We start from the raw sequence: 19,599 nt of genomic DNA, 5'->3' as shown, positions 1-19,599 counted from the left end.
TAACCTTCTCTACTCCTGGAACCTGGACCCTGTGCTTTGACTAAGCTTTCTAAGCTGGAATACATGCAGAAAACAATTCTGTTGTATTGAAGAAGTACAATGACAATAAAGGCGCCTTATTCTTTATTTAAGGGTGACCCTCATTTACAATGTGTGCTTATGCAAAGGAAACAAAACAGCATAATCACAAAAATGCATTTCACAAGCCAGAAGATTGCTGGTTAGATCCCCAGTGATGCCACAGCCATGCGTTCTAAGAGTCTATGAGAGCATAAATGGCCTCACTCTCTCTGCAAGGCCTCCCACCTTCTCCTCCACATCACTCCACAAATGGCTATAGCTAGTCTGTGATGTCTTCATGTGAACATTGAAGAAGCATGTGCTAGACTTGTGCAGCCGGCCAGTGACAAAGGGAGAGATCTAAGCTTGTGAGTGGAAATCAGACTTCATTCATGAGAAATGTTAAACATAACAAAGTTTATGAATGACGTTTAAGCAATCATAGAAATAAGATGTGACATCACACGTTACAAAGAATTAAAGCACAGCTTCCCACTTTCCCTTTTCTTACACACAGGAAAATAAACCGCTCCAGAGGTTCACTGACGTTCACTTTACCATGTTGACCGTGGATCTCTCTGCCTCTCCAGACTGACGGCACTCGAGCCCTTCTGTTCTTTGCGCACCACACACGCCTCCTCCCAACGTATGACGCAATGAGGCTGTTCCGGTGACTGGCCTCCCCCCTCTCCCGTGTAGGCTGTTTCGCCTGCTCCGTTCGCCCCCCCGATTTTCTATTTCGCTTATCCTCGAGCAAGGAGCCGAGATGGAAATTGTAAACCAGGTAGGGCATTTGGGTACAAAGAAATGCATGGGTCTCAACTCGATGTGAATATATATGACTGACTTTGTTGTGCAGGATATTACAGCTGGTATTATAGGCGGTGCGGACGCGCTCGCAGACAGAATTATGGAAACTGATGCCTTGCTGATGCTCTCCGTGTGTTGAGGGCTGTGATATTGGTGATATTGTGCATCGGCTCACGGTTGCAGGCCTTAGGTGTTGAGGACGCACCGAGGTTGGGGCTGTGATTGTGTTATTTAGCCTACAGCCCCGCAGCACTGGTGTATAGGTTATAACCTTTAAAGCTTTCAGTGATGGGTGGTGATTGTGGGTGAATTTCAGGGGCGTCAAAAACCACATAACGCTCAAAACGCTTAGCCGTTTGTAGGGATGCCAGGGGAAGCATTTGTAAGGGCTGATTCTGGGATAACTGAGTGATGCTTGATGGCAGACGATAAAAGGAGAGCACTAAAAGCCATCGTAAGGAGGCCTTTACTATAGATGCAGTTACTGTAGAGCTTGCTCTGTAAAATGGCAGCTGACTTTTGCCGAGCTGCTGTGACTCAGTCCTTGCTTCCATTCGGAGACATCAAGGATGCACACTTATCTGTAAGGGATCCTACACAGGAATTCATATTCACATGTTGTTTGGGCGTGATGGCTGTGCGAGGAGACCGAATAGAGCTCAGTTTCAGATTAAAAACCTTGTTCTGTTGATTGTGTTGCTGCTGCTGCTGCCAAGAAGGGAGTGCTTTTTACTGGGATGCTCTCTTAATAGCTACAACGCACCGGCAGTGGGATGATAAAGGTGGTGTAACGGTGCTGTAAGATCTATATATTAGTTGTTATTATTATTATAATTATTATTATTTGCATTATTATTTGCATTAGATATTACACATTACGCTGTTGTATGAGTATTTTTCGATTGTGTAAAGAGGATAAAGGGCGGGCGGGAGGGAGAGCGGCGCACGAGCAGGGCTGTCGTGTTCCACTGCCCTTCTACGTCACATTCTCTCTCTGAATACATAATTAGCCTATTACACATCTCCCACCTAAATACACGTTTGTTGATGCTGCTTAGTGTTGGATTTTGCGAGCTGTGGGCTGTGGGCTAGGCTATCCTCACAGTGCAGCGAATTAAACCCCGAGAGACAGAAGGATGAGATTTTCTCCTGAACCAGCCCACCCTCCAGAAGGTGTCATCCGCTGGTGCCTTGGTAGTGAACGATGACTTAAGGGCGTAAGGAATGGGCGATACACCCTCATTTCCCTCTCGATCCGATGCACAGTAATATCAGGGTTTATATGTCTGATACTAATAGGTCTTAAAACCGCATAGTAACCATGACCACACCGTAGCTCTCCATAGGTTTCTGTGAAAAGGAAAAGGGAGAAGGTGGCAGGAAAGGTAGCTAGCTAGTCACTATGCAGAAACGTAGGAGCACAGGACTCCATACACTTCGGTATTCCGTACAGTTCCGGATCTGTTGCCGTGGTTTAAAAAATATGTATATATAAAATAAGATGCTTTCAGTCCACATGCTTTGTCTTTAATTCTTCTTTCCATAAAAAAAAAACTGTTTGTGGGAGCATCCACGTTGTGCTTTGCCTTCCAATCCCAGTAGACAGCGAGGAACCCGTATGTCATGCTAATGGTGAGTGGGGAAGGGTTAGCGATGCAAACTAGCTACTAGGAAAACTTCATTGATTAGCTTATGTACGTTTAACCCCTTTTGACGTCACATTTAACTCAAGACTGAAGGTTAAACGTCCAGCTAACATCATAGCTTGTTATTCGAATATTTAGAACATAAATTAAAAACGATCTAACTACAGATGCTCGATTTTATTTTATTTTATTTTATTTTTATTAAAATTTTTTTTTTTTTTGGGGGGGGGGGGGGGGGTGTCTTTAAAAAAGAAAATACCGAAATTACTTACTTTCTTTTACTGCTAAAAATAAACACTTCTTTTTAAAGAAATAAGTGTCGATACATTTGCATTAACCCAAGAAATTCTGACACGTATTATCAGACGAATAGGGTATAATTCATACTCCTGTGTCTCAGTTATCATTCAGTCCATAAAGAGCTCACGACCTTGAATAATACAACAAATTCACCCTGAGAAAAATCCCTATCCTGAAATAACACTACCTCAGGCAGACCTATTTTCTTTACCATTAAGTAGAAAGTTACCTCCTGAACAGCTCACTTCTGTAATCGGAACGAAGGTCGAACAAAGCAGCATCCAGCATATAGACAGAGTAGAGGGCTGGGAATATTAGCTGGATGGCTCATTTTAGCTCCTAACCCATGTATTATGGCAGGATGGGCATGTCACACCCTCTGTGTCCATCTGACTTGTTTGGTTCCCTGAATCACAATAATGGATGACACAGAAAATACAGGGGTGCACGTCTCTACCCCTCTTTCTACGCCTCTTCATACATTTTCACAATACAACAACAGTACCAGTGTGAAAAGCTGCAGAAAATATGGCAGATGTGCATATCCATTTAGCATCTGTGGCTGGTTTCAAGGAATGTGTTTGTTAAAAATGCTGATCATTGGAGTTACCAGCATTATCAGCATAAAGAACAGCCTTTTCTGCTTCTAGTCAGAAATAGCCTTCAGATGTTATATTTCTATAGTAATTCAGGCTCAGATGAGCAGATGAGGCATGTAGATAAGGTTTTCACCCAGGCCTCCTCTAGATGAATCCTAAATGTTGTGGAGGGACAGTCTGGGGGTAGTCTTCAGAAATCCTGAAATAAGATGTTTGCTTTTGGTCTCCAATTGTAAGGCATCTGGGCAACCAGAATAAGCAAAATAACCAAGGCTCTAATGGTTTGGTCTGCCCTGCAGAGCTATCATTTTAGCAGAGCTAATAGATGTCGATGCTGATGCTTTTTATCAGGACAAAAAAAATATCAGGGTATCAAAAAGAAAAAACACCAGAATATCCAACTGCAAATATTTGGGAGCCAATCACTATATGACTATGAGCCAGTAGGGGAGCTTTTACCACTTTGATTCCTAAGCCTGATCCTGAAGCACCTCCTGAACTGCACATTTTAGTGATTTCCTGGCTCCCAACTAATCAGCTAATTAACAAGCCCCTACTGAGCTGTGTGGTAGTGGTAGTAGAGCAGGGAACACACTACAGTGTACAGGGCATAGATACTCCAGGATGCCAGATTCAGAATCTGTGTAATAGCAGTTAATAGGCATTCTCCAATAGGCTTTCTCCTTTAGAAAGGTCATTTTTTTTAACAATTAGCTGCTCAATAGAGAAGTCTGGATTAAAGTTTTGATTTTTGATTTTTTAATAATCATCTTCGGAAGACTATTAAAATTATATTTTTATTTATACTGGATTTTGTAAACATAAACAAACATACAGATGTAACTGGAGGGACAAGGGACAAGGAAACATGACAGAAAATACTAAATAATAATGATAATAGAAATTATAAAAAGGAAAGGCAAAATAAACAAAGGACTAAACAAGAAGAAATGATTGAACACCAAGTGATATTTTCAGTATTATTGTTGTATAAGAACAGGGGTCTGTGTGTATGTGTGTGTGTGTGTGTGTGTGTGTGTGTGTGTTTAGGTTTTGTTTTTTTTTATCTGATACATCATTTTCTATAGATAGCTATATTTCTATAGCTGAAATAAATGATCATTTTATATATATGTCAATAATAGTTTGCTATGATTTTCAAATTTGTTTGTAGACTGAAGGTCCGCTGAAAGCTTATAATGGTCAGATTTTTTAGCTACGTCAAAAACTATTTTGTGATGGTTATGAAGCAGCCTAGTAAGGAGAATTCCCAGGTAATTCAAGACCAATTTTGAGAGGATTTGAGATTTTTAGACCTACTTTGCAAACCTTTGGCAGTGGCAGGTTCTCAGGACAGGCCTCCGTGCTAGAATCATCCTCTATATTATGACCGCTAATTTATCCCCCGCCAAAAATGAACACTTCAGCAGTATAAAGATCCTTTCATGCTATTTGAATGACTGTAATCTATGTGTTGGCCTAAAATCTAAGAGCCATGTAACAACACACACTGTCCTAACCTACGCAAATAAATTGGAAGTGGGATTTAGCAAACAGCCTACCATATCATCAAGTATGGTCATTTATGGTCATGTTTATTTTCTTACTGTATGTGATCCAAATAATAAATACGAATTTAATACTTGGAATTCTGTTTGTTTTTTCTGTTCACAGTTAGTTGCCAACGGGCAATTCAGAGTGCTGAAAGTGCCCCTCGGCTTCATTAAAGTCTTGGAATGGGTAAGTGTTTATTTGTGCCTGTGGTACAACTCTGATTTCTTTTACTCATTCTTTAACTGGTTGAGTTTGTGTTAGCCTTATTCACTCCAGTGTAAGTTTTTTTGTTGTTTTTGTAATAATAATAGAGTCAGGCTTCACTGTAGTTATTTTTCTATCAGTTCTCCTTAATAAACCTGAACATGTTAAAACTGAGGTTCCTGTCAGGGCTAAACGAGCACTTGGCTTTAGCTGCTTTAGATAATGCATCTCCTTGTATTTTAGATAACTCATCCCCTTATACATCATCTTTCATGACGCAAAGGCCAGGTGTTTGCTTATGCAAGCACTGGTTGATGTCTAAATAATGGATAGCATTAATGCGGCCTGTCATCTGAAGGTTCAACAGCAAGCTGGTTTCAGCTTCAGTTTATGTGCCACCTATAGGAGTCCAGTATACAGCCCACAAAAGTATGTTGACATATCAAGGTCTAATACAGAGGGGAGGAGCAGCATCTCTGGGTTAATAGTGGCATCTGGTGGTGGTTCAGCGTTAGTTCATCTTTTGTTCTGTGAAGGTATTTTGAAGCTTAAAGCAGGGAGGTAAAGCATTTAGTGAAGGGGGAGGAATGCTATATATGCCAGCACTGCTCCCAGCGGACCACATACACATACACTTAACTACACACACATGTTCAGGGAACAGACATCCCTCAATGCAAAAATACTATATGCTATACCCCCCCCCCACATGTGCAATTAAGAGTCATTTGCAATAACCTGTAAATAATATTTTTATTGCTTCTTAAATTCTTATTTATATTGTGTTTATAGTGTAATTTATTTATCTACATTTTTGTAACTGAGTGTCTTGCTATCCCTTTCTGCTGCTGAGAATTTCCCCACTGCGGGACTAATTAAGAATGATCTTATCTTATCTTATCTTATATATATATATATATATATATATCAGATGGCATTTTACTATAATGGTGTGATGTAAAAAGCACAGGGATCTTTTGGAATTTGATTAAATTCTTTATTCAGTTAGCTGTTTAATTGAAAATCCATCATTTTTACACCGTTTGCCCTTTACTTTATTTAAAAAAGTAATAAAACCAATTGAACCAATAAAAGAGGTCTAAACTTAACTGAAATAACATTGTCATATAAATGCATAATAATGTTAGGAGTATTTTTCCCTGTTCCTGTACCATTATCTTACTTTATACAAATGCATATAGTTGCTGTCATGCAAAATTCTCCAAAATCCTCCAAAATCTCCAAAACTGCAACTGTACAAACAAAAAAACCTTCTTAACATTCAGTGGAATTAAGAAAAAAGTCATTTTGGAGCATTTCTATTGGTCCATTCATCATCAAATTATGACACACGGTAAAAAACAACCGCTAGATTCACGCTATGTCAAAATGTAAACAGCAAAATGCTGATACAAGGTTTTTGCATTACAGCGCCGATTTAAACATTAAAAAGAACTACTAAAAACAACTAATAATAAATAATGACTAGAAATGACTGATTTAAGCAGAGGCCACTGATAGGTAGGGGTGGGCAATATGACGATATTTTGTTATTCTGATACAAGCAATAATATCCTGGATATTAGTGCTAAAAGAACACTGACCAACTGCACATTTCATTACAGAGAGTGTAGTCAGTGCTGTTTTATTACATTAGGTGCAGCAGATTTTGAAGAGAAATCACTGTATTCAGTATAGGAGAGTATTTGAATAGTAGTTTTTAAGAATCTGTCACTGCTGATGCATTTTGTCTGCATATCAAAATATCACATAGTGTGCAATTGTCATGATATAATATTCTTATCATATCGCCCATCCCTACTGGTAGACACAACAGCTTTCACCAATTCCCCAAATGCTTCCAGATGGCTTCCTGTTTACTAAGCATTTCCCAGTATAAATAAATGAGCCCACTGAACTAATCCATTCAATTATTCATTAAATGAGTAATGATTTTATTTAAACTAGAGCATTATACGCCATCATCATAGCCCTCCTTTTTGGATGGTCAGGTCTGAGGCCTTGTTTTCCATTCATTTATGGGTTGGTGGGGTTTGGGGCCAGTTGAATTTGCTTTCACCTGGTTTGGTTCATTACTTTTGAAGTGCTTTGGCATGGTTATTCGCTTTTGATCTCCTGTAGTGGCGCGTGAGGCCATATCTGACCAGCTCTACGGTGTGACAGATGGCCGAGGATCTCTGTGAAATTTAATAGCTCCATTCTCCAGTCAATCCCTCCACTGCAGCCAGGCCCAGCCCACGTGTAATCTCGACGAGTGACTCAATCTCTCAGATTTATGCCAAACCAGGAAAAATCATGTTCATGCCAGTCCCAAAATGCTGTTTCTCTGAAGTCAATATATTGCTCATGCTTTTATGATATATCACTTGATGACAGCAGGAATTAATCATACCTAAATCATAGTTAGACATGTAGTGTGTGTATAAAGCATGTGATATAATAGCATGATATCAAATGTGTTTTAACCCCCTTTAAATAAAATGATTGTGTGTGACAATAGAGATCACACTGTAGCTGATATTTCTGTAAGCAGTACAAGGTTGTATGAATTGGGAGAACACTGTAGAACAGTAAGAATGGGGAGAACACTGTAGAACAGTATGAATTGGGAGAACACTGTAGAACAGTAAGAATGGGGAGAACACTGTAGAACAGTGAGAATGTGGAGAACACTGTAGAACAGTATGAATGAGGAGAACACTGTAGAACAGTAAAAATTGGGAGAACATTGAAAATTAGTATGAATGGGGAGAACATTGTAGAACAGTCAGAATGGGGAGAACACTGTAGAACAATCAGAATGAGGAGAACACTGTAGAACAGTAAGAATTGGGAGAACACTGTAGAACAGTAAGAATGGGGAGAACATTGTAGAACAGTATAAATGGGGAGAACACTGTAGAACATTATGAATGAGGAGAACACTATAGAACAGTATGAATGGGGAGAACACTGTAGAACAGTCAGAATGGGAAGAACACAATGGGGAGAACATTGTAGAACAGTATAAATGGGGAGAACACTGTAGAACAGTATAAATGGGGAGAACACTGTAGAACATTATGAATGAGGAGAAAAGTATGAATAGGGAGAACACTGTAGAACAGTCAGAATGGGAAGAACACAATGGGGAGAACATTGTAGAACAGTATAAATGGGGAGAACACTGTAGAACAGTAAGAATGAGGAGAACACTGTAGAACAGTAAGAAAGGGGAGAACACTGTAGAACAGTATGAATGAGGAGAACACTGTAGAACATTATGAATGAGGAGAACACTGTAGAACAGTAAGAATGGGGAGAACACTGTAGAACAGTCAGAATGAGGGGAACACTGTAGAACATTACGAATGGGGAGAACATCGAAGAACAGTAAGAATGGGGAGAATGTCATAAAACAGTAAGAATGAGGAGAACACTGTAGAACAGTCAGAATGAGGAGAATACTGTAGAACAGTAAGAATTGGGAGAACACTGTAGAACATTATGAATGAGGAGAACACTGTAGAACAGTATGAATGGGGAGAACACTGTAGAACAGTAAGAATGAGGAGAACACTGTAGAACAGTCGGAATGGGGAGAACACTGTAGAACAGTAAGAATGAGGAGAACACTGTAGAACAGTAAGAAAGGGGAGAACACTGTAGAACAGTATGAATGAGGAGAACACTGTAGAACATTATGAATGAGGAGAACACTGTAGAACAGTAAGAATGGGGAGAACACTGTAGAACAGTCAGAATGAGGGGAACACTGTAGAACATTACGAATGGGGAGAACATCGAAGAACAGTAAGAATGGGGAGAATGTCATAAAACAGTAAGAATGAGGAGAACACTGTAGAACAGTCAGAATGAGGAGAATACTGTAGAACAGTAAGAATTGGGAGAACACTGTAGAACATTATGAATGAGGAGAACACTGTAGAACAGTATGAATGGGGAGAACACTGTAGAACAGTAAGAATGAGGAGAACACTGTAGAACAGTCGGAATGGGGAGAACACTGTAGAACAGTCAGAATGGGGAGAACACTGTAGAACTGTGTGGATGGGGAGAACACTGTAGAACAGTAAGAATGAGGAGAACACTGTAGAACAGTCGGAATGGGGAGAACACTGTAGAACAGTATGAATGGGGAGAACACTGTAGAACAGTAAGAATGAGGAGAACACTGTAGAACAGTCGGAATGGGGAGAACACTGTAGAACAGTCAGAATGGGGAGAACACTGTAGAACTGTGTGGATGGGTGTGACAGCCCACACTGCAGCCTTGTCACTTCACAGTCTTCATACCAGCTTCCATAGCTGCTTCACTCTGCCTTCTCTGTCTGCTTTCAGGTGTTCGCCATCTTTGCGTTTTCCACCTGCGGGAGCTACTCGGGTCTGTTTCGCATGAGCGTGGAGTGCAAAAACAGATCAGACAGTAACCTGAAAATAGACGTGGAGTTTGAATACCCATTCAGGTACAACATTCTGAGCAGGGCCCCGGTTTCTGTTATTCTGTCTAGAGATTTTTTTTTTTTGGCAGATCAGTTCATTTCAATACATAGCCAATATCATTTTGCAGGTTTCACAATAATGCTTGAAACAAGCTAAATTATTCACTAATAGGATACATTTACATTTACATTAATAGCATTTGTCTGCTGCTCTTATTCAAAAGTGCTTAGTCATTCACTCGGAATATCCAAATTCAATAGACCCTTTCAAGAGCCTTTCGAGCTCTGACACTGCCAGAAAGGAGACGCACGATAAACCTTTTGCAGCAGTTTGCAAGCAGTCCACAATTCTTCAGTTCCTAGAACTGTGAAAACACCTGTGGACAAGAGCAAGACATAGTAAGTTCAATACAAGCTTTAATAGATTTCGGTGTATTGTTACATGCTCTTGAAAGAGGCAGGTCTTCAGTGAAAAGCCGTCTACACACAGCATTTCCTATGGCCTGTGTTCATGCTGCATTGGGCAGCGACCCTTCACCATCTTGTTGCCAGGACAGAGAATAATCTGGATGCTTGTCTTTCATGTGTCCATGTGAGATATGGTGGGTCAACTCATGCCGTATTTGAAGCACAAAGGGCTCTTTGGTAGGGATTAGGTTTTGCCACTGCCATCAGGTAAGGAGGAGCTGGACCATTCTTGGCTTTGTGGGCCAGCGGCAAGATTTTATATCCGATATGGCTGGCTGCTAAAGGAAAGGTACGCAGGAAGGAAGGGTATGCAGCAAGGGAGTGACATGGACTCTTTTGCCAGATAAAGTGACTAAAAACAGTAAGCTTGTACTCACTGTAGTCTAATTCATCTTTGACATAATATACAAAATGCAACGACACTAACACTGCTCATTCCTTCACCTTTCTGCAGGCTCCACCAAGTTTATTTTGATGCCCCTACCTGCAAGAAGGGTGAAAGTGATCGTTTGTTCCTTGTGGGCGACTACTCTTCCTCTGCCGAGTTCTTCGTGACCATCGCTGTCTTTGCCTTCCTGTACTCTATGGCAGCTCTTAGCATCTACGTCTTTGCCTTCGAGAAGTACCGCGAGAACAACAAGGGCCCATTGATCGTGAGTTCCCTCCATTCAGTAAAACTTCAAATGTCCACAAAAATTGGTCCAGTGGACTGAGGTGATAAGCATTACTGGTTCGAATCCCGGGTCATGCTGCTTGCCATCAGCAGCCGAAGTCAGAGAGAGCACAATTGGCCTTGCACTCTCAGAGGTGGGTTGGTGATACTTCCTTCCCACATTATTTCTAGTATGATGTTGGTCAGCGTGTCTTAGCTGTTGCATTGGAGCTGGGGAGCCATGCTTTCTGCCAAGCATGCTGGCTAACTAGCGATGCTGCATCCATGGCAGAAATCCATGTGTCAGAGGAGACACGTGCTAATCTTCACCCTCCAAGAGTTCACATGAACAGGGATTGGGTAATTGACCTTCCAAATTGGGTAGAAGATTTGTAAAATTGTAATGCAGTGTTTGGGCAGCCCTGATGAAATTACTGAATGTAACATATTGGGAAAAATAAAATGTAATATATAAAACATGCGATAATTATTAGATAAATATATGTGCAACAATTTATTAGCAATGCACAGACATTACCATAAATGGCCGAAACTGAACAGAATGAAACATTTGGCCGAAGACTGAATAACATTCAGTTCATTCATTTCATAGCCTTAGTGGATTTCTGACCAGCTTTTCAAAAACAACAATTACAAAACTACAATTTCAAAATATTTATTGAACACTGAACATTTTAACATCAAAGCAGACCTACCACCAAAGCACAGTATGACTTTTACTAGTCCTATAACTGACTGCTGAAAGAATGTAACATGCTTCTTCTTTGTATACCAATAACAAAAAGTACACTGAGAGTGCAAACCCACAACAAATGGACACTGAAACCGCTTTCTTGCCATTTTCAGTTCATCTGTACAATTTATGTTTTATGACTCCCAATATGTTACAGTCAGTAAATGAGTGACTGAGTGAATGGGTGTGTTTGGTAACATGAAAGCACACCTGTGATGGACTGGCTCCGTCCGCCTGTCCAGAAGGTGTTTTTGCCTCACGTCCAGTGATTCTGGGAAGGCTCTGGATCCACCAAAAACCCAAGAAAAAGCAGATAAGAAGATAGAAGGAATAAAATCAGTAAATAAACTTTGTATTAAGAGCATGTGCGCTAATTTACAGATCAAAACACGTAATTTGACCAGGAGTACTTAACTCTCTAAACAAATTCAGTAGGAACATCAAACATTAAACATGATGCATGATTGGATGCGTAAAGGTTGTAATGTCTTGTTCATCGTTTTAGGATTTTGGTGTGACGTGCGTGTTTACCTTCATGTGGCTGGTGAGCTCGGCAGCATGGGCGAAGGGTTTGTCGGACGTGAAGACAGCCACGGACCCAGAGAAGGTGTTGAAGCTCATTCCAGCTTGCGATGAAGAAGGCAACCGTTGCCGCGAAGTTCACGACCCTGTCATGTCCGGCCTTAACACCTCTGTGGTGAGTAGAGATTACTAGCTCAGTTGGTCTTTTAGTCTATAGAGTCCAGAAAGTGACAGACACCATCTTCTTGTTCTCTTTTGCTTCATTCAAGTTTTACTGAGGTGAAAAAGTCTAAAAACAAAGGGGTCATCAATTCTTCTCCTCATTCCAGCACAGTTTGGTGATTTCCCTGCTCTAACAGATCTAACTCAGAACAGAGCTTACTTATTAGTTAGTTTGTAGGTTCAGTTGGTGTGTAAGGGCAGGAAAATGACCCAACTGCACTAAGACCCTACAGGAATGGATGAACCTTGGTTAATAGCTCTCTAATTTTGCTACTGTCACACAATTACATCACAGTGCACATCATGGGAATTGAAGCTATCAGTTGCATCGTATTATTAATGCCATCTAATTCAGTTTCACTGTTTGAACAACAATTACCAATTTGTCAGCTCAAGATTAAGCCTTTGTCTAGACCTAACCTAAGTGCATACTTGAGCGCTCTGTTAACTGCGCAACGAGCCAGTGTTTGTGCAGTGAAGTGAACAAAGCTGATTATCTGATTAGCTCATGTCAATGTCTAGGATATATGCTAGATGGTCACTGAACACCAGTTAATGTGATTGGTGTGTATCGACTGCAGAGGAAATTGTGAGCTATGAACTTTGATGAGGGCTAGATCAATATGAGCCTTGAGCATCTCCGAAATGACAAGGCTTGTGGAGCACTCCTGCTCAGCAAGGGTGAAACTGGTCCAGGGAGGAACACTCAACAAAGAACTGACAGAATGTTGGGCACCCAAGGCTTATCAGTGTGTGAGGGCCACCTGAGCCAAACTGACAGAAGGGCGACAGGCACAAGTTACAGAATTTTTTCATATTAACACTTGTGAAAGTACCTAAAATGGACATGTGAGTGACAAAGGTGGACTATGGAGTAGTGGAAGAAGGCTGCCACATCACATGCACAGCTTGATACGTGGGCACCCTTTACCTCTGGGATGCGCTGGAACAATAGGAGTACAGGACTTTAAGGATCTGCTGTAACGTCTTGGTCCCATATACCACCGGGCACCTTTTGAGGTCTTGTAGTGTGAGCCGAGGACCAACAGCATATTAGGCTGGTGATTATAATGTTTTGGCCTGCGAGTGTACAGACTAACAATTGTGCCGCTATGGCCCAGGCGTTGCGAGTTCAAATTCTGAGCCATGTCGTTTTGCCATCAGCGTCTAGAGTCTGAGAGAGCGCAATTGGCCGTTCGCTCTCTGGGTGGGTAGATGGCACTCTCACCCCTTATCACTCTTAAAGCGATGTTGGTCGATGTTGGGCTATGGTGTCTGTAAGCTGGTGCGACAGACCTGGGGACCTGGCTCTTTCCTCCAAGCGTGTTGGCTGCCCGTGATAATGTATTAATTGGCAATACTAAATTGGGAGAAAAACGGGAAAGAAATTACACTGACAGGGGAAGTGAAAAACACTATGTGTACTGTATTTATTGTCACCCCAAACGATTTTTGTAGCTGCAGACCACAATTAATCAGGCAGCAAAGAAAGAAAAGCCTCATTAGTGCCAAACTTTTTTTCTTTTTACACATTTTATTAACTTCCTGTAAGCAAAGAGCCTTAAAGAATGTGCTTAGAAAGTGCAGAAAGTACACTCCAGTTGTCTCTTTTTATTTTTCATTAGTTTTCTGAGAGGTACATACCAATATACACACTATATGTCCAAATGTTTGTGGACACCCCTTTTAAAGAATGCAATTAGCTACTTTAAGTTGCAGCCATTGGTGACACAGATGTGCAAATACACACACAGCCTGTCCAGTCTCTGTAGAGAAGTACTGCCAATAGAATAGGACTCTCTGGAGCAGATAAACATGAACCTATTGGCACTGAGCCGAATGCCAGGCGTGGGCTAGAGTGGTATTATGCCCCCCCCAGCATTGAGTTCCACTGCTGTGGAGCATTTTCTGGAATAATGGTGCACCATTCAGTACTTTTGGGATAGGTTGGGGTTATAGGGATGAGGTAAGGTGGTGTTTATCCAACATAATGACTTTACTAACGCTCTTGTCACTGAATGCCATCACTGAATGCTTCTCACAGTCATGCTCCAAAAGCCTTTCCTGGACAGAAGAGACAGTTACTCAATCAAAAGCAGGTTAAACTATACTTTTAAAAATATGTTCTGTTTGTATGTTTAATACTTAGTGTTTTGGAAGAAACAATGAATGAGCAAGTGTCCTAATACTTTTGTCCATATACTGTTTTTGTAATAAACGTAACATGAAAGCACTCAGTAGAGGAAAAGGCTTTGTGTTGAAGATAAACTGTTCTTAACAGCATCCAGTGTTGTTGGTTAGTGTCAGCTCACTCATCAGCTCATCTAGTTACAGCCCCCATTAATCATCCAACAATTCAACCTAATGCCTTTTCTTGCCTATTTGAAATAATAAACATATGACACCAGGGCTATCATTTTAAAATGAAAAAAAAGGCTGATTTTGACTTGCACGTGTCTCATCACTAATCACAATCTGCCATTTGTGTGTTTTTGCACTTCCAGGTCTTTGGCTTCTTGAATCTGATCTTGTGGGCAGGCAATCTGTGGTTTGTGTTCAAGGAGACCGGCATCATCGCCCCTTTCATGCGCCCCCCACCCGCCCAGGAGAAGCAGCCGGCCCCCGACTCCTACGGCCAGCAAGGCTACGGCCAGCAGGACCCCTACGCTGGCTCTCAGGGGGGCTACCAACCCGACTACAGTCAGCAGGGCTACAACCAGGATGGAGACTACGGCCAGGGTGGCTACAACCAGCAGGGGGCGCCCACCTCTTTCTCCAACCAGATGTGAGGACGGGGAAGAGGAAGAGGCGGACGGAGGCTGGTGAGTGCTGAAGGGGGAGGTGGTAATTAGCACTCTGGTGCCCTGTGGGTGGTTTTGCACAGCTATGGTTGCTATGGCTCGGCCTGCGCCGAAAGCGTAATGTTAATGCTAATAAGGCGGTGAGAGAGAACGCCGTTTCCGAGCTTCTTGCTTCTGACATCTTTTCTCTATCAAGGCAGCTTTTTAATAAAGGGTGCTTCTGCTACTAGTCAGTCATTCACTGATCTATTTGAACTGCTTCCTCCTCCGATCTCATCGGCACTTCTTTCCTACCTTTTCTTTTCCTCTCTCTCCACAGAAAGAGGGTGATCGTGTGATTAATGGAGTGTGGTGCCTGAACCCTACCCATACACCCACACTCTTCCCTGTCTGTCTGTTTGTGCATATGTCTGTGGACGAAAAGCTGGGGGGAGGGAAGGGGGAGGGGGGCAATAAGCGAATAAACGAGAGCGTCACAGGGCATAGGGAGAAAGTAAGGGAAATTCAATGTGCTGTTCATTATTGTGATGTATAAAACGAAAAACAATACAAAAAAATAATATATATATAAATAAAGTTAGGTATGATCAGATGAATACACACCAAAATATGTCAAAGGCAAAAAACAAGCTATAAATTATTGCTCTAGACATTTTGAACTGATGATGTTGACAACAGTAATGCTAAACTTGAGAGAATGTATTTGTCTGTGCTGTATAAATATTAATATGAACAAATATATACAAATATTTCCTAAAGATATGTATGGGATTATTCCACTGTAGTCTACGTTATGTTTCGAGAGGTTCACTGATGATTCCGCTGACTAGTCGACAATCATCACTGAACCCCCAATGGAAGTGGTTCCTTGAGAATTTTTACCTATAGTGGTTTGGTACGAGTTACATAGCTATTCACTGAAGTTGTGTTAGGATTTTCTATATGTTCATTAAATCTGTTTCATATTTTAATTTTTATTTATTTATTTATTTATTTTGTATCGGTGGGATAGAGCATTGATCTGAATCTTCTGAGTCTGAGCTTAGAGAGTGGGTCCGGTTCTGCTGTCAGCAATAGACTATTCATGACCAAACTCGAGGTGGGACCACAGACATTCCGCTGACCAGCAAAGCCTTTGTTAAGGGAACAGTATTTTGTTGTTGTTTTTTTTTTTTCTTTCCCTTCAGATCAAATTTTTTGGTGAGAAGGACGTCTCTAATCCGTTAGCATGGTTTGAGTAGCTCCTAATAACTATGCTTCCTCTGCTATGCCGCTCGAGTGTGTTAGTGCCGTTTTCATGCAAGTGGATGACTAAAACTCAACTTCTGTTCGTGTAGTGTGGGCACCAGACAGGAAGAGCCAGTCCTGTGTGTTGAGTTGGTAGTAGTCTAGATAGATGTGCCAGTTTCAATTTCATCGCTAATTTACCAACATCCTCCTCTTCCTCCCTTTCCACCCCTACCCCACTTCTCTCTCTTTCTTTCTCTCTCTCTCTCTGTCTCTCAGTCCTTCCCACTCTTTCTCGCACGCAACTACACATCTCTTTATAACCTACTTTTGTCAACCACAAAAAGAAACGTTTGAAGTTTGAAGCACAACCTGATTTATCTTAGCCTAGTTATATTGAAATATATTTTCAGATATGTGTGTATATATAAATATATATATATATATGTACGTATATGCCATGCAAAATCTGCAACCTAGCGGTCTCAATCTTCTACGGGAAACTGCTGAGCTATGGAAGATACCACCTCCATATATGCATTAACTGGAGCAGTTAATAAATGCTAACTAACAAAGTGGTGCAAATATTTCTACACACCCTTAAAAATTAAGGTGCTACAAAGAGTTCTTTGAGCGACACCATAGAGGAAGATGAAAAACCTTTTTTGTACATGAGCTGTGAGTATGAAGAACCTTTAAATTGGTTAGCAACCTTTAAGAGGGTTCTTCACACGCATATCTCTCTCTGGCATTGCTTTAAGGAACCTTTTGTAGCTCCATTATTTTTAAGAGGACAGTTTTATCATAGCATGTACATGCCAGGACAGACAGTTATTTCTGCAATTGGTTACAAATGAGCTACTGTGGACCGCGCCTGCACCATCAGAGTTGCCCATCCGAACTTGAAGGACCTGTAATTTGTACTGTACAGACAATTACCATGGACAATCACTTTGAGACATTTAAACCTGTCAACTCAAAACTCAAAATTGGAATAAAGTGAAAGGGCAGATGTTAAGGCAACTGGGCACTGACTTCTATTAAAAGAACATATCAAGTCAACAGGAGTTATTGGCCGTGAGAAAATCACTGTATGCTGCAGATGCAGCAGATAGAAGTGAGGATGAATAAGGCAGGAGTGCTCCTTTAACCAACAGAGGTTTGCTTGTACAGGACCTAGTATGAGCACGTATAGTCAACACATTACTGAATGCTATGAGCACTGGAGCACTGAGATTGTACAGATTAGCAGTGATCCACTCGTCCAAACGATTATATGCTTATATTCTACATCAAGGCTGAGGACAACACAACCATATACTCTTGTAGCCTCAACCAGTGCATTTATTTGGCTTTTTTTTAGCAGCGGTTGCTATGATGAGCTTCTTAGTAGTCCTGCATGATCAGATGGATGCTCAGGTCTAGCTTGCCCAAACTGACGACCGACTCTCATCTAATATTTGCACACTTTTTAGTCCTCCATGGGTGTAAAAGCAAATGTTTCCGCTTCCGAATAGAACTAGGCAGTGGGCCTGTGAACCCCGATTAGCGCACCTCTTCCCTTGCTTCCTTTTTCTCTCTGTTTCTCTCGCTCGCTCTCTCTCTCTCTTTGCTCTGTTCCACTCCCACTCCCCTACAATGAATATGCTGTTCAACTACTCTGTTGTTAGTGGTGTTTGGTACGTCTCGTGAAACTCTCAATGCCTTTGGGTTGTGCTGTATTTATTGTGTATAATATATTCTTAGCGTTCAATGATGTTGATGAAATTGGATATGACCATGCTGAAGAATCAAGAATCACCAAAATTATCCAGAAACTTCTGTTGTGTTGTTCTATGGAGTCCATGAAGGTAAAATTCAATAAAGAATAACTTATCCTGTTAAAAGAATGAGACTGGTTATTCTCCACACACTTAATGTGAAAAATGAATGATGATCTTTTATATCATATGTAATTCTGCTAACGATGCTGATGATATTATAGAATCAGCATTAAAATGAGCTTTGAACAGAGGTGGACTGGGGAACACTCATTACCGCTGCCCTGAATAATGTGGTAATCAATACTGTGTAATTACATTGCAAAGTCTGTAGTCAATAATTTATGTCGATAAACTCTGATAAGCTATATAATCAAATACTGATATTGATTTCAACAAAGGTGCTGCCACTAAGACCTGAGGATCGCTGCTTCTAATCCCAGGTCACGCTGCCTGCCATCAGCAACTGGAGCACAATTGGCCTTGCTCTCTCCGGGTGGGTAGATGGCTCTCTCTCTTTCCCCCCAGAGCTGAGTACCTGCCACTTTCTTCAGAGCGCTCAGGTTGAGTTGTAAAGCAGCAGTTGTAAAAGAGAAATTGGAGTGTTTGAGAACATGGTTGTCTTCAGACATTTCTCTTTATATCAAGAATATGCAGTCACCCAGCATTTTATTAGGAACAGCTGCTGTATTACTGTACACCTACTTGATCATGCAGTTTGTCTAATCAGCCAATCATGTGGCAGCAGTATAAGGCCTAAAATCATGCTGTTATGGGCTAGGCGCTTCGGATAACGTTTACATTAACCATCAGCAGTATGACTGTTGGTGGCAGACAGGCTGGTTTGAGTGTGGAGTGTAGAGCTCCTGATCTCCTGGAATTTCAGCACCACAGTTTACTCAGAATAGTGTAATACAGAAAATAAAATCTGTAGATGATTTTAACAAGCTATGGTAAATCAGAGAACCACTTTGGACAATTGTAGTGAGCGGAAAAGCGTCTCAGAAAGCACAACACTTCAAACTTTGCGAAAGACCACGTCAGGTTCCATTTCTGTGTGCCAAGAACAGAAAGCTGAGGCTGCAGTGAGCACAGGCTCATCAAAGCTGGACAGTTGAAGACTGGAAAAATGTAGCCTGGTCTGAAGAATCTCTATTTCTGCTGAGGCTCACATATGGTAGCCAACCTGCCTTGTGTGAACAGTCCAGGGTGGTGGAGGTGGAGTAATGGTGTGTAATGTTTTCACACTTTGGGCTCGTTTATAACAATCAATCATTGCTAGTATGCCACAGCCTATTTGATTTGCTACACAGGAAGAGAGAGAGAGAAAGAGGCAGGTGCTTCGGAAGGAGAAATGGCTGTGGCAGGCGGAGATGTGGTTGATCTACGCATATTTTGGGAGGGGATGAAGTAGAAGAGAGAATACCACATTTCATTGCCGTCGTTGACGCACATCCACTCTGTGGTTTTACTTGAGTATTCTGTTTTTACTCCTTTTGCTAAGCACGCTCATCCGTCCAGCTTGCTGCAACCTGAAACAAATTTAGTTCTGAATTG

The 19,599-nt window shown here is 41.2% G+C and overlaps 1 protein-coding gene across 1 annotated transcript; it reads left to right on the top strand.

Moving 5' to 3' along the window:
- The first annotated feature begins 735 nt into the window (after positions 1–735).
- On the top strand, positions 736–18,171 carry sypa (synaptophysin a). Its single transcript, XM_072681829.1, has 7 exons — positions 736–844; positions 5,090–5,155; positions 9,536–9,660; positions 10,559–10,757; positions 12,016–12,207; positions 14,759–15,076; positions 15,375–18,171. Exons 1-6 carry the CDS (start codon positions 827–829, stop codon positions 15,041–15,043), a joined length of 885 nt encoding a protein of 294 aa, XP_072537930.1. The 5' UTR covers positions 736–826; the 3' UTR covers positions 15,044–15,076; positions 15,375–18,171.
- The last annotated feature ends 1,428 nt before the right edge of the window (positions 18,172–19,599 follow it).

This window comes from Salminus brasiliensis, chromosome 6 (assembly GCF_030463535.1).
Source record: "Salminus brasiliensis chromosome 6, fSalBra1.hap2, whole genome shotgun sequence".
Classification (NCBI taxonomy): Eukaryota; Metazoa; Chordata; class Actinopteri; order Characiformes; family Bryconidae; genus Salminus; species Salminus brasiliensis.
This window is presented reverse-complemented; position numbering and strand designations above follow the sequence as displayed.

Excerpts from the sequence above, each read along its gene's own strand:
- sypa (XM_072681829.1), top strand. Across the intron at positions 9,661-10,558 it reads GAGTTTGAATACCCATTCAG|GCTCCACCAAGTTTATTTTG; the intron begins GTACAACATTCT and ends ACCTTTCTGCAG. Across the intron at positions 12,208-14,758 it reads CCGGCCTTAACACCTCTGTG|GTCTTTGGCTTCTTGAATCT; the intron begins GTGAGTAGAGAT and ends TTGCACTTCCAG.